At 36.5% G+C, this 14,591-nt stretch overlaps 1 protein-coding gene across 18 annotated transcripts in view; it reads left to right on the top strand.

Moving 5' to 3' along the window:
• The window catches only part of Nckap5 (NCK associated protein 5), a 915,317-nt gene that overhangs the window by 373,253 nt on the left and 527,473 nt on the right, over positions 1-14,591 (top strand). For all 18 annotated transcript variants that reach the window (XR_002386357.2, XM_021236818.2, XM_087195889.1 and 15 more), the window contains one exon: positions 2,633-2,696. Coding sequence is in view for 12 of the 18 variants with exons in the window: in XM_021236818.2 (XP_021092477.2) it covers positions 2,633-2,696 (64 nt within the window). In the remaining 6 variants the exon portion in view is untranslated. The remainder of the gene's footprint in view (positions 1-2,632; positions 2,697-14,591) is intronic.

Below are 14,591 nucleotides of genomic sequence, written 5' to 3' on the forward strand. Positions count from 1 at the left end.
AATTTGGTGAAAAATTTGACAACATAATACTGTTTAAGCCCTGTAACTCATGAATGTGGTATATATCTCTGTTTGTCTACTTTTAATCTTCTCAGCAGTGTTTTGTAGTTTATGTGTAGCAGTCTTGCAAGCCATTTTTTTTGCTGTATTTCATAGATATTTTGTTTTTTGACAAGTGTCAGTATTTTTATATTTCATTTTTCAGTTGATTTGTGCTAGTGCAGAAATATGCATTTGATTTTTACATATATGATTGGCTTCTATGATGTGATTCTTAAATAAACATATTAATTGTATAGTTCTTTTCAGCATTTTTTATTTAGAAATTGTCATCTGCATCGGCAGTTTTAACCTCTTCAATTTTGATTTTGATGCATTTTTTTTCTTCTTTGAGTAACTGTAGATTGTTCTCAGTGCTATGTACTACCCTAGGGTATGACTGTGCTGAAGTTTACTTGTCTATTCTCTTGCTAATGTTATGGACATTTTCTGTTTAAGACACAGTGCTTCTGTGAACATTCTAGTCTGTCTTTTGGCAGTGACATATTTGTATTTCTGTTGGGTTATGCTTCAGAACAGAATTGCTGTGTTGTAGAGTGTGGCAGTTAGAGTGGAGTTTCAATTTGATTTGCTTTGGAATCCACTCTGTGGGTCAGGGGTGCACACTGTGGGTGTGTCTGGGTGGGGCATGGGGTGTGGCCTTGGGATCCATGTCTGGCTGCACCCCTTCTGCTCTGGTGTCCTTCACTGATCTGCATCTCAGCAGCCATGAACTAAGCAGCTTTTCCTTATGGCACGCTCTTTCTGTCATGATGTCTCTGCCTCGGAGCCTGGTGATCTTGGGCTGAAACTGGGAACAGATTCAAACTCTCTTCTAAATTTTGGTTGTTAGGTATTGTACTTCAGTGACCAGAAAGCTGTTACATACAGTACAGAGCATATTCTCCTGTTTTCTTTCAATTAATAAATGGCCACCATTGTTATACCTTCTCTTCATTTTTTTTTTTTTTTTTTTTTTGGTACTGGGGATTGAACTCGGGTCCTTGTGCTTGCACAGCAGGCAGCAAAACCACTGAGCTAAATCCCCGGCCCCAACCTTCTGTTCATTTTTAATGGTTTCTGCCCAGAGAGGAGATAAATGATTGCATTTAATTGTTCACATGAAACAAAGTCAGTCATATAATCTCTCTCAGATTTAGATTTCTTACATTTGTCCTTATATCTTCTCATTGGACTTTAGTCAGAGGACACATGGACTCACTGCCTTGTTTCCTTAAAGACAGGCAAGTAACTTACATCTCTTGATGGCTCTTCCTGTCTACTTGTTGGTCCTTCTTACAGGGACGTGCAGTGCACAGGTGTTGCTCCTGGTCCTCAAACTCGTTCCCTGGAATGTCTCCTCCTTCTAGTTTCCCATTGTTGAGACCATGCCTTTAGGTATTTATTCGGGGAGAGCTTTTCCTAGAACACTGCTTGGCCTTAACCAACCGAAAGCACATTCTGTCTTGGCAGTCAGAGACATTTCAAAGACCTGGGCCATTAGGTAGAAGAAATCCTCTCACTCATTTGGGAAGAGAGCAGTTTCCTCTGTGTTTGCATATAACTAATTCTGTGAAGAGGGTAGACTAACGATGCAATACCACTCAGTTTCCTATCTTGGTAGTGACAGAAGAATTTCAGGGGATATCTTGTTAAAACTAAGATTTGAGGATTACTCTACGAGGTCACTTACTGTATGTTATCAATCAACTATTTAATAAATAACCTTAAAACTGTCCAAAAGCAAGTACTTTACGAAAGTATTCTTAATTTTGGTGAAGATTCAAAAAACTGTAAGTGAAAAAAAAAAACTGTTAGTGAAATCAGAATTATAATTTTAAGAAATATAAAATTAACCCTATTGTTAAAGAGAGAACACTAAACTGATTTATAAGTCTCATTTTTTTCCTATTTCCTTGCTCTTGAAAAACGATACAGAGAATTTTTATTTAGGCTTTGAAGTAAGAATACCTGAGACTTGATCCTAAAACTATCACATGTCCACTGGGGCTCAGTGTTTTTTACTTAGCAGCTCTGATTTCCAGTTTCTTTACAGAAAGTAGTTAATAAAACATAGGGTAGTGTCAGTCTCATATGAGATTAGATAAAGTGCCCAGCAGTGTAAAGATTATGGAGCAAGCTTGCCAATGATTTTCTATTATTAAGAATAGTAAGACTCTATGCTTTTTTGCCTTTTAAAATTCTGTAATAGTAAATAACAACAAAACAAATGAAGATTATTAAAAATATATAAGCAAAGTTGATACAGAAAGGACAACTTAATTATTTCAGCCACAGAAAATTTGTCAACAAATGGTATGTCTTAATGGACTCTGAGCAAAGCTTTCACTCAGCATTCAACATTTATTTGGCTATTATAAAATCCAAGGCAAAAAAAATTCTTTCATGACGCTAGATGAAAACAATGCACTACTGACCAGTCACTTTAAATATTTATGGAAAGCATCTTAGAGGAAATGACCTAAGTGAAGGAAGGAGTTCCTCTAGAGACTTTGAAAGAATGTTTCACAGCCATGTGGTGTCTCCTCTGCCCTGGGAATGGTCAACTAATCATGTGCTTTTGTTTCGCCAGGGAGAAGTTGGCTGTGGCCCGACTGCAGCGAGAAGTTGCCCAAAGAACAAGTGAGGGGGCAGTGGTAAGTCCTGCTCTCTCTCCTCCTACTGACCCTCTATTCAGAGGTCTGTGGTTTGAAAGTCATTTGGTTTCACTAAGGATACCTAAGTAAAATATGTGTGTTCAGTAAACTTAATGATATTTTGGGAAATGATTATTTAATAATGCAGTTTAGATGGCTCTGCAGTTTGCAGAGAAAGGCAGATATATTAATTGAAAAGAAAACTATTTGGGCTTTCAAAACAATGTTCAAATATTCAAAGGCTTTATTTCAGAAAGGTCTACTGGATGCCCAGGGTTTCAGCTGTGAGCACTAAGTCCATAAATGAACAATTTTAGATTTTTAGATTAGGACAGTTCAAAGTGGATCCTCTGAGTTCTTCAGACTTAAGAAGAACACCAAGATGTTTGCTAATGTAATTGTCTTTTATGCTTTTCCTCATCTCCACTATTTGCAGTATGTTTCTCCCTTTCCTTTTCAGCTTGTGCCATTTAGAAAACTGATATTTTCTTGCATTTTGAATTGTACTAAAAATCAATATGGTTGTTTTGGTCTATAGTAACTTCATTTTATAGACTTTCCAAAGTATCTTCCATGTGCCAGTATAACATTAGAAATGAGTGTCTGGGTACCCAGGGAATGCATATGTGTAGATTAACTGCTGCTCCTACCTTTGAGAAGAAAATATAGCACCAGACTTATTTTCTTCCTACTTAAAACAATGGCATTTATGCAGTTCTTCAGCAGAATTTATTATTTTAAGAGGAAAAATGGCATATTTTTAGTACCTGAAAGCTGATTCCATGTGATTTCTTCAGAGTTGATTGACAGTCCATTCACTGAAAAAGTAAGAAATTTGTAGAATATGCTGGCCTTACACTGTTCTCAGCAGGGAATGTGAAGTCCAGATATTGAGCAGGGCTTGTGAGGCACAGTGGCCGAAGAACATGCTTCGGGAAACTGATTAAATGGCTGCTTTTTTGCTAGTGATCATAATGCAGAGAATCTTGAATGTTGAAAAAAATGAAGCAGCCATTTGTAAACATCCTTGAGCAATGAGTGGAAACAAGGTCTTTTTCAAATGGTGAACTGAGCCTTTCCAAACTGGACTTCTCCGTACATAAAGAGATGTTGGGAAGGTAGGCCACTCTCTACCTCTTGGGTCTTCTTTAAGGTTGAGCGCCTGTCCATCACCTCATCGGCTATCCTTTAACTCACTGTGAGAAAGCAACAACTTTTGTAGATCTCAGTTTTCTCTTCTTGAAAATGAAGTTGGAATTTTGTGATTCCATTTGCTTAATGATTGTGCTACTGAACATTTGCCCATGTAGTTTTTAGGATGCATAGCTTTTTTCTGTAAGATCTAAATGTTATTGAAGCTCAGAAGAAAAGGCTTTGAGAGAAGGCACTTTTATTCTTTTTGAGACTGCATTGAGTGTTCCTGACTTGAAATGATTCTAGATAGATAGCTGTAAAGTCCTTTAAAAACAAAATTCCCCATTGAAACACTATGGAGTGTAGCAAATACCCAGAAAACAGGCAAAAAGTTGACTCCAGTTACCAGAAAAACAAAGTGACTTTGGAAAAGTAACCAATATTGTATTGCTCTAAATTTTACTGATGATACTGAAAAATCACATTTTTGTATTGATCGATTAGATGAATTTTGGGGGGCAACTTACTGTGTGGCTGGCACTATTCTAGGTACAAGGGAAATAGCAGTGACCAGAAGAGGCAAAAATATGAGTGCTTCTAGTCTAGTGATTGGAGAGACTCACATTCAATATCACAAAACTTACGGTGGATGTGACTGTGAGAAAATAAAACAGCTCAGGAGATCATGAGTTTTGGGGTCTCATTATTTTAAATAAAAAGTGCATAGTAATAAATCACTAATAAGTTAGTATTTGAGCAAAACTTGCAGGTAGTGGAATTTGCCACTGGGCTTTCTGAAGAAGGGGCATTCTCCACATGGAGTTCTGCAAATCTAAAGGTAGGGAAATGGCTGAGGCAATGTTTCGGCACAGGATTGACTGAAGGGAGTGTAGGGGACAGGTAAGTGTGGGAAGAAGACAGGAATGATGGAAGCTGAGGGTAGACAGACCATCAAGGCCTCCCTGGATATCTGGCCCATGCTGTCAGTGGTGGGATCCACTGGTAAGGCCTTGAGCAAGGCATTGACGTGATCTGGTTAAATATTACTCATTTCCCTGTCATCTTCCCCTGTTCCATCATCTATCACATCTCAGTTCCTTGGAGGCACTATCATCCCTGACTTTCACTGATTTTCTTTTTTCTCTTCTTTTCTTATGGTTTCTCCTTCTTTCCTTTACATAATCAAATTCCTCTGTGTTTTCTGCTTAATTATATGCTTTGGCTTTTTTTGCTTCTAGAATTCATTTATTTTGAAGTCTTTATTCTCTCAGTATCTGACATCTCCTAAAATCAGGCAGTTCTGTTCACTCCTGTAAATTTATTTCTTGCTGCAACAGGTGTTTCACAGAACTCGCATCACATCTCTACCAGAAGTGGAGAATAATTTATCTTTAAAAATTACTGCTTATAGTGTTTTGGTATGTGTTTATCCATGTATAAGGAAAAATCATATGAGAGAAATATGTAAGAAGTCTTTAAAAAGCTGTTACAATTAAATTGAGGCAGATTTTAATTTTTAGAAATCATTAATAAACATGCCTTAATTAATGTCTTCAATGCAAAATAGGCCCTTTTTAAAACTTGGTTTTATGCAATAAATCTCTTCACTTAAAAGTTTGTATGCAGACTATTAGAACTGTACTCAAGGCACCATTTTGAGAGATTTATTTTTAATAAGCTACTTGGAATCATTTTAGATTTGTAAAAACATTTCATACCTGCCTACCCTTCACTTAGGTTTACTTAACATTAATATCTTACATAATTGTGATGAAATTGTTGAAGCTAAGAGATTAACATTGGTATATTAATATTAACTAAACTTTATTAGAAATGTCATCAGTTTTTCTACTAATGTCCCCTTTTCTAATATAGATCCAAACCATACTTCCACATTGCATGTGGAGAGATTTCTTTTTAGTGGCTAACAAAATATGTACACATGTGGAATTAGAATAGGAGCTTGGGATGAGGGAGGTCTGGGTTCAAAGTCCGGCACAATTGGTTAGCAATGTTATCTTGGATCTTCTGTTTGCATTAGTTCTGTCTTCTCTGTTTGTTCTATTAACTCGTCTTTATTTTAGAAAACTTTATTTCAGCATATTGAACTTTTTTATGTTTCTTTTCTTAATCCTTTATCCTGGGAAATAATTCTTGCCATTGTTTTTTCATGCTTACCTTTCATTATTTTTTACAAATACCCTATGTTTTTTTATCTTCATTCTGGGAAATTATTTCATCTTGTAATCCATATCACTGGCCCAGTGTCCTGCATGTGATCTGTTTTGTCTTTAAAGCATCACAATTTTTAAAACTTGTTAGTCATGTGCAGAATAGTGAATCTAAGTCCATACTGCTCCTTCTGTACTAAAGTAAAATCAAAATAGATCAAAGACCTAGATATAAAACACAAAAGCACTGACTGTTGGAATAAAAACTGGTAAGGCTCTTGAAAACATAGACATAGGCAAAGACTTCCTGTACAGAACTCCAGTAACACAACATATAATACCAAGTATCAACAAATGGCATTTCATCAAAATGTAAAGTTTTTGCCAAGCAACAGAAACAACCAACAGAGTGAAGAGGCAATCTACAGAGAGGGAAAACATTTTTGTCAACTATCCTCGCATAGAGAACTGATATTGAGAATATAGATCTCAAAAACATTAGACACCCCATGAATAAAAGACTCAATCAAAATGTGGGCAGTTTAAATAAGAAGATATACAAATGGCCAATAAGTACATGAAAAAATATTGAGCATCTTTGGTATTTAGAGAAATGCAAACCAAAACAACATTGAGATTCCACCTTACTACAGTAAGAATGGCTGTTATCAAGGACTCAGTAAACAAGAAATGACTGTGAAGGTGTGGGGGAATAGAAATTCTTCTGCGTTGTTGGTAGGAATGTAGACTAGTGTAACCACTACAGAGGTAAGTATGGAGATTCCTTAAATTAAAACTGGAAATTCCATTTGATCCAGCTAGTCCCCTAGGAAGAATTAAAGTCATCACATTACAGAGATACATGCACATCCATGTATATAGCAGTACCAATCATAATAGCTAATTCTTAGATGCATCCTATATGCACGTCAACACATAAATTGATATAAAAATTAAACATATATACATATATATCATATATAACTCAGCCATTAAAAAGGATCAATTTGAGTCATTTGTAGGACCATGAATCAATCTTGAGACCACAATACTAAGTGAAATATATGAAAGAAGGTAAAATATCACATAGTTTTTCTTACAGGAGAGACTCAAAATATCAGCAATTTAAAGAGCAAGGTAAAAGAGAGATGGTAGAAAACAGGTAAATTCTGGAGATGAAAAGGGGATCTGGAAAAGAAGGGAGAGGAAAGGGTTAAGGGGAAGGGGGAATAAAAATAATAATGAGCAAGATGATAGGAAAATGGAAAATAGATCTTTTGGAAAAGGGAAAGGGACCAAGAGATGGAGGAAGAGGAGAGGGAGGGGAGAAGGAGATAAAGAAAGGAATTAGGATCTGTTATGTACATATACCAACTTCTCATGAGGGATAGCATCATTATGTTCTGTAAACATATACTAATAAAGATTAAAACTAAAAAACCTGATTAAAATGTGATATGCATATGTACCAATTCCCCAAGGTGGATGTAACATTTATGTATCACAAATATGTAAATAAATTAAGAGCAAAATAAGACCTCACTGCCATTTTAAGTTTTGTTATTGGTAAGGAACATTTGTACCACTCCACAAATGTGAAGATACTCATTCTTATCTTCTAGAACTTTTACATTTTTGTTCGTAAATCTTTACAATTCTAGATGGAATAGTTTTGGCATGAGGTAAAGATTAGGAAGAATCCTCTGCAAATTAGCCAATTTTCCAATGTCGTTTATTGATGAGTGTAACTGTTACTGTCACCCTACTGTAGTCCACATGTCCGTGTGTACCTGGGTCAGTGATAAGACTGCTTACCCTTTGCCATTGAAAGAACTATTATTCAAACTGGCCCTGAGGAGAAAAAATGAGTGACATATTCCCAATACACTTTTTAAAAATAAAACTTTTCACTTCCCCCAAAAATTGAAGATAGTATAGAATGTTCCCATTTGCCCTGTAGCTTGTTTTCCCTACATTACTGTGGTACACTTGTCACAATTAATGAACCAATATGATGAATTACTATTAATAATAAACTCCATACTTCATTCAGACTTCCATCATTTTCCCTTATGTGCTTTTCTGGTTCCAGGGTCTCAGCTAAGCTGTATATTACATATACTGTCATATCCTTTAGGCTTCTGTTGGTTTTTGACAGTTTCTTAGACTTGTCCTGTTTTTGATGACCTTTACAGCTTTGAAAAAAAATATTGGTTAATTTTTTAATTTTTGTTTTGGCATTTGTCACATTGGGATTTGTCTGATGTTTTTCTTGTGATTAGAGTTGATTATACTTTAGGCAGGCAGACCACAACGTAAAGTGCTGTTTTTTAAAACTCACTACCTGTTAAGGATGTATACCATCAACATGAAGTTTGATTGTTGATGTGGACCTCAATCCTTTGGCTGAGGTAGTGTTTGTCAGCCACCACTGTAAAGCTATTCTTCATTTTCTATCTTGTACTCTTTGGAACAAAGTCACTATGTTTAGGCCACACTTATGAGTAAAATATATTATGAATAAAGTGAAAAGGCAAGGCAAGGTGTTAGGAAAGTATCATGACCAATGAACACTGAAAGTTTCTTGTTCAGAAAAATGCAGATAATAAAATGACACAGGGAGAACATCCCTTGTTTAAGAGTCATGGAAATGTTTTTCAGCTTTAACATTTTTCTTGTTTTCTTCTGTGTGTCTTTTATTTCTTTCTTGAGACATTTCTTCTACTTATTTCAATAGTTTGCTCTTCTTTTTAAAAGAATGGTTATCTCTTTTTTAAAGTGTTTTGAATTTAAATATTCTGTCATCTATGCCATGAAGTTGTTGATGCCTGATAATAGCCCTTCATCTCCTAAGTTGAGATCTTCCTAGTTCTTCAGATGTAATTTTGTGTTGTGTCCTGCCCAATTTTAATATTATGAGAGTCTTTTTTGATTCCAAAAGAGAATGTTGAGTTTGTTGTGTGTTTGTATGAGGTGGCAAGTGACTAGGTTTGGGTCAGATATCAGGTTTTGACCTGCGTTCTGAGGGTTGGAGCTTTATTGTGAGTTCATTTTTCACGATGTTCACAGTCCTGTGAGTATTTGGACTATGTGTACACTACCTACAGGTCAGTCTAGGACTGTGACTCAGGTCTTTGTAGCTCAATTCTATAGCTGTGTGTGGTGTTTAGATAAGATCTGTGCCTGTGAATATAGAGGTTCATCAAATGTCATGGGAGTGTTCCTGGGTTTTTTCTTTTCTGTGTGGTGTCTGATATTTTTTGAACCTTCCTGGATCCTCCTTTCTTGCTCCTCCATGTGAAAGCTTAGTGCTTTAGTTGCCCTTCCCTGCTGCTTAGCTCCCATGCCTGTACCTATGTCTGGAATTGAGTAGTCAGAAGATAAAAAGGGAGAAAGAGCAGCAGGAGTTTGCCTCTCAATCTTGTGATCATAGCTCCTCTGAGAGGATAAAGGTTCCTCCTTCGGACTTCAGAGATTTAGGTACTCACTCTGCTGTAGGAGTGATCTCCGGCTGCTGCCACCCTCAGTGTTGAATCCTCTCGGGTAAGGAAGGAGTGAAGGGAAAATAGAAAAACTATCCATTATATGTCTTCACATTCTCTGATCCTTTAGGGATTCCTTTTCTTCTCTTTGGGATATTAAAAGAGGCTCCTGGAGCTGGTTCTGTGCATATGCAGTGTATGCTTCTGAATTTTGATCTCTTTGATACCAATTAAAGTGATATTAAGAGAGGGGGGAAAATGATGAATTCACTGCTGCTTCGTGGAACTCCTAATGCTGATTTCCTTCTTCAGTATATCTGCCACCATTCACTTTCCAGAGTTCTTATTAGATAGCCATTCATTGGATTCTGTCTAGGATCTACATTTGTGTTCAGTGGGAGAGACCAGCTGGAGGATGCTTACTCCATCTTTTTTGGAAGCATAACCCCTAAATGAATCTTAGGGTAAGATCAGGACCTTCCCTTATACAGGGGTTGGAATTTGAGCTCTATAAAGGCCCTGGAGATTTTTTGCTTTACTCTAGTGTCTGTGTTTGGCAACATGAAAGCCATCTCATGCTTAGCTTTATACCCTGCCAACAGCATTTTGAGTCCCTCTGAAGTTCTCTTTGCTCTCTCTCCCAGCTGTTCTAGGCCTTAAGAATTCTTCTCTGCTTCTCTGCCCGCATCATGAGAGGGATGTAGAAGTTAATTAGCAAAGGACTACTGTGCTCTGTGGCTTAGTTTTCTTGCCTTTTCCCCAGTTTTACAAAGTCCTGTGCTTATGCTCCTCAAAGTAATTTCTCCATCTTGCTGGTACTTTCGTGGTGTCCACCAGTTCCTGCCTGTTTTATTGGAAGCCTAGGGTAATTTAGGGGGTTTCTACACTGTGCCTTAGCTCTCACACATTAGAGGGAGTCTCTTAACTTTCTTTCTCTGACCCATTACTTGCAGCAGAATTTGGCAGATGTGTAGTTGCCACCCCTAGAGACTTTAAAACACACCAGTATACTCAATTTTTAAACTTTTATAAGAAGTTTATCTGGCTTCCCTCAACCATTAATGGAAGCTTTTTCTTGTATTGTCATACCCAGAATTAGAGCAGCCATATGTCTCTGTCTGCCCTTGAAAGCTGGGAAGCAGGATCCATCAGTTCCTGAGTTTTAGTTCATTTGTGTTTCTTAGTAGCTTTAGTTGTGTAATGGGCTTTAAAAATTTACAGTCTTGACTTTGTCAGCTTGTTTTCATTGTTATGGTGGATGCAGTGTTTTCTTGAGACTTTCGGCATCTTGAGATGGGTGAAGTGGTTCAAGTAGAAAGACAGTGAATTCAGAGGAAAGCCTGACAAGTTTGTGTCAGTTTTTGAATTTACTCTATTGAGCCTTTTGTTGTCAAAGAATCTGTCAGTGATTCTCGTTCTATTCTCTGGACATCCTTGCAAAGTGCTTTCACTGGATTCTTGGAACTATGTCATCCCATAACCTCATCTTTTGAAATTTTATAGTGTATAATTTCTTCAATATTTTTCCGGGGAGCCTAAAATTTTAGCTAAATTTTTAGGAGCAAATAGGTGAAGCAGCTTTGCATTATTAGTTGCTTCTGAAATTAGCCTTCAGCTCTTAACATCTTCAGTCCATAGTATGAAAATCAAGAGTTTAAATGAGCTTGTGAAAGTTAGCATCTCATATACCTGCACTAGTGATTCACTGTCCATGTACTTGATGTTAAAAGCTCTGAGGAATCTTTGCTTAACCTAACTTTGCTTAACTAGTGCTAAACTCAATGACGACACAAGATTTCTTTAACTAATATATATTAACAATAAGATACCTAATATCTGTCCAAACTCCAGTGATATCTTTTATCTGCCATGATAATTAATCTCTTTATCTAGGTCCTCGAATAAATAGATGTGGATTCATTTCTTGTATTAAAAAATTCACTTCATGCTCTGCATGTGATCCCCAGTATTACCATTTTTTTATTTTACATTATTGGCACCAATAAAAAACTTAATTTTTTTTTTTTTTTTTTTTTTTTTGGTACCGGGGATTGAACTCTGGTCATTGTGCTTGCGCAGCAGGCAGTGAAACCACTGAGCTAAATCCTCAGCCCCTAAAACTTAAATCTTAAATCTTAGTATTAAATATGAAAATGAGCAAGACTGAAGATGCGGAGAACATGCATCTATCCATGGGAAAAGTTGAATGGTCACTGGAAATACAAAAAAAGTTAACTCAGAAATTCAAGGAATAAAAATCTTATTTTTTTTTTTAGACAGGGTCTCACTATGTAGTTCAGACTGGCCTGAAACTCACTATGTAGTTCAAAACTCATGGCAATGCTCCTGCTTCAGTCACCTTAGTGCTGGGATTACAGGCCTGTGCCACCACACCTGGCTTAAAGAAGTAAACATTTTAATGTTGGTGTTCTTGGCATGACAATTGTGCTTGCCAGATCTAAGATCACAGAGGGGTAGATGCACATCCTTTATGTAATATATAAATCAGGAAGGCAGGAGACTGATTGGCATCTTCTTAATGCTAAATATTATCCCTATCTTGTAATAGTTGACTGTTCTTTATCTGAAATGCTTGAGATCAGAAGATTTGAGATTCCAGAGGCTTCTAGATTTTGGGATATTTTTACAAACTTTTACTGATTGCACATTCCTAAACTGAAAAACCCAAAATATTCCAAACCTCAAAATGTTTTGAGTATCTTGGCATTCCAGAGCATATTGAATTTGAATTTCAGAGCATGTTGGAGTTCAGATTTTTGGATTAAGGGTGCCCAAACTATATGTGGAATAAGATGTGTTTTAAAGTCTTTATATGAGAAAATATTTTTTCAGTCATTTATTAAAGAATGACTTCTAGTAGAATTACAACATTGTACTTGCTGACCCAGAATTTTGTTGTTGATTATGTGGAGAGTGAGCTGTATAGCCCTAAATGCATTTACATTGTTTCCAGCAGCAGTGAATGTGAAAGCACAGATATTTCTATGAGGTGCCTTTCCTTTGGATATATACTCAGGGAGGAATTGGCTAAGTCTTATGTACTTGTATTTTTGCTTGTTGTGAGAAACAACCATGTTGCTTCCATTATGGCCATGGCAATTTACACTGCCACTAACATCATACAAGGGCTTCTTTTCACTGTTCCCTTGATAACAGTTATCTTTTGATAGTAGCTATACTAACAAGTGTGAGGTGGTACCTCCTCGTGGCTTTAGTTCATTTTTCCTTGATGATTAGTGATGCTAGCCTATATCCTTTTTCCTATATCTTGATCATTTTCATGTCATCTTTGGAGAAAGTATGTTCAGATGGCTTGCCCCTTTTAAGTCATTTTTTTTCTGTTGTGTTGTTTTGCTATTGAGCCGTGTGAGTTCCAGATATGTGTGTGTATCCGTGTGTACGTGCACATAGTGATAGACAGATAATTACCCCTTATTGGCTATATACTTTGCAAATATTTTCTTCCAATATGGAGGCTGACTTTTCATTTTGTGATTGTTTCCTTGGCTGTGAAGAGCTGTTTAGTTTGATGTAGTCTTACTTGTTTATGTTTGTTTTTGTTGCCAGAGGCCTGGTGTGCCTAAAAAAAGAAGTCTTTGCCAAAGCCAATATTAAGATTTCCCCTATGTTTTCTTCTAGTAGTTTTGTGGTCTCTACACTTAGGTCTTTAATCTGTTTTGCATTGATTCAGATTTTTATCAGTTCTCTTCTGTGTAGAGAACTTTCTTTAACCATTCTTTTAGTATAGATCTACTGGCAACACAATTTCTTCAGCTTCCCTTCATCTGAGAATATCTTGATTTCCCCTTCATTCCTGAGGGATATTTTGATTCGATATAGGATTTGATTCGATATAGGATTCTGGGTTGACAGTTTTGTTTTTGCAGCATTTCCTTCTGGCCTCCAGGGTCTCTAATGAGAAACCTGCTGTCATCATAATTGTTTTGCCCCATAAGTATCTTACCGTTTTTCCCTCACTATTTTCCAGATTTTTCCTTTGTATTTAATTTGCAGAAGTTTGATTATGTTGTGTCTTGGTGTAGCATTTTTCTTTCTGTGGATATATCTGTCTGGGATTTGTTTCTTAAATTTGTAGGTTTATGTATTTTGTGTAATTTCTGTTTTCATCCATTATTTGAATAAAGCTTCAGCTCCTCTTTTCTCTCTCAAGAACTCTGAGGCAACACTGTGAGGGTCTGTTTTAATTTCACACATCCTTGAGGCTCTGTGTATTATTTTTTTTTCTAATTTCTCTCTGCTATTCAGATTATCTATTTTCTATTGTTCTATCTTCCAATGGACTGATCTCTTTTCTTCTCTCTTCCATTTGTTCATTCTTTTGAATGAAACGATTCATTGCTTGCTTTATTTAGACTATTAAAGTTTTCAGTACCAGATTGCCATTTGGTTCTTATTTGTATCTTTAATGTTTTTCTTCTTTTTTCTTTTTGCTGAGCGTTTCTGTTTTGTTTTGGGTTTTTTTGCCATTAAAGGCTTATTTTACATTTTATTATGAACATAACTGTTCATCGAAGCATTTTATCATGAATATTTAAAATCTTGGTCATATAATACTAACATTTCTCTCTTCTTAAAGTTGTCATTTATGATTTTTTGTCATCCAGTTTGAGATAACTCATTTTTAAAAATTTTTTGCCATGGAAACATAGGCCTTTTGAATATTATATTAGGAGACCCTGTTCTATCTTAAAACATATGCTTTCTCTGGCTTCTGTTGGGGTTTCTCCAACAAGGAAGGGGATGATCTGCCTTGTTGCTGCTGGATTGGAGAGTTAATCTGGGTTTACCATCATCATCCATTGACAGAGGGATGATGGGGGCTTCTCCTCACTGCTGGGCAGGGTTAGGAATTAGGGCTACTTGGGAGAACCTCCTGTGATACTGGGTGGGAGGGAAAGAGTGCTTTGTTCCTGTTACCTTTATGGCCTCTGCTTACATGAAAGGTGTTTTATCACCTCATTATCACTGAATGATGCTGAGAAGCCTGACTGTGGGCCTCTGCTGATACCACCCCAGCGGGGAGTTCTTGGGGATGATGGTATATCATGACTGCCAGGTAGAGGTAG

Source organism: Heterocephalus glaber, unplaced genomic scaffold, assembly GCF_053883595.1.
Source record: "Heterocephalus glaber isolate CG9 unplaced genomic scaffold, H.glaber_assembly_v1.0 deba00000347, whole genome shotgun sequence".
Classification (NCBI taxonomy): domain Eukaryota; kingdom Metazoa; phylum Chordata; class Mammalia; order Rodentia; family Bathyergidae; genus Heterocephalus; species Heterocephalus glaber.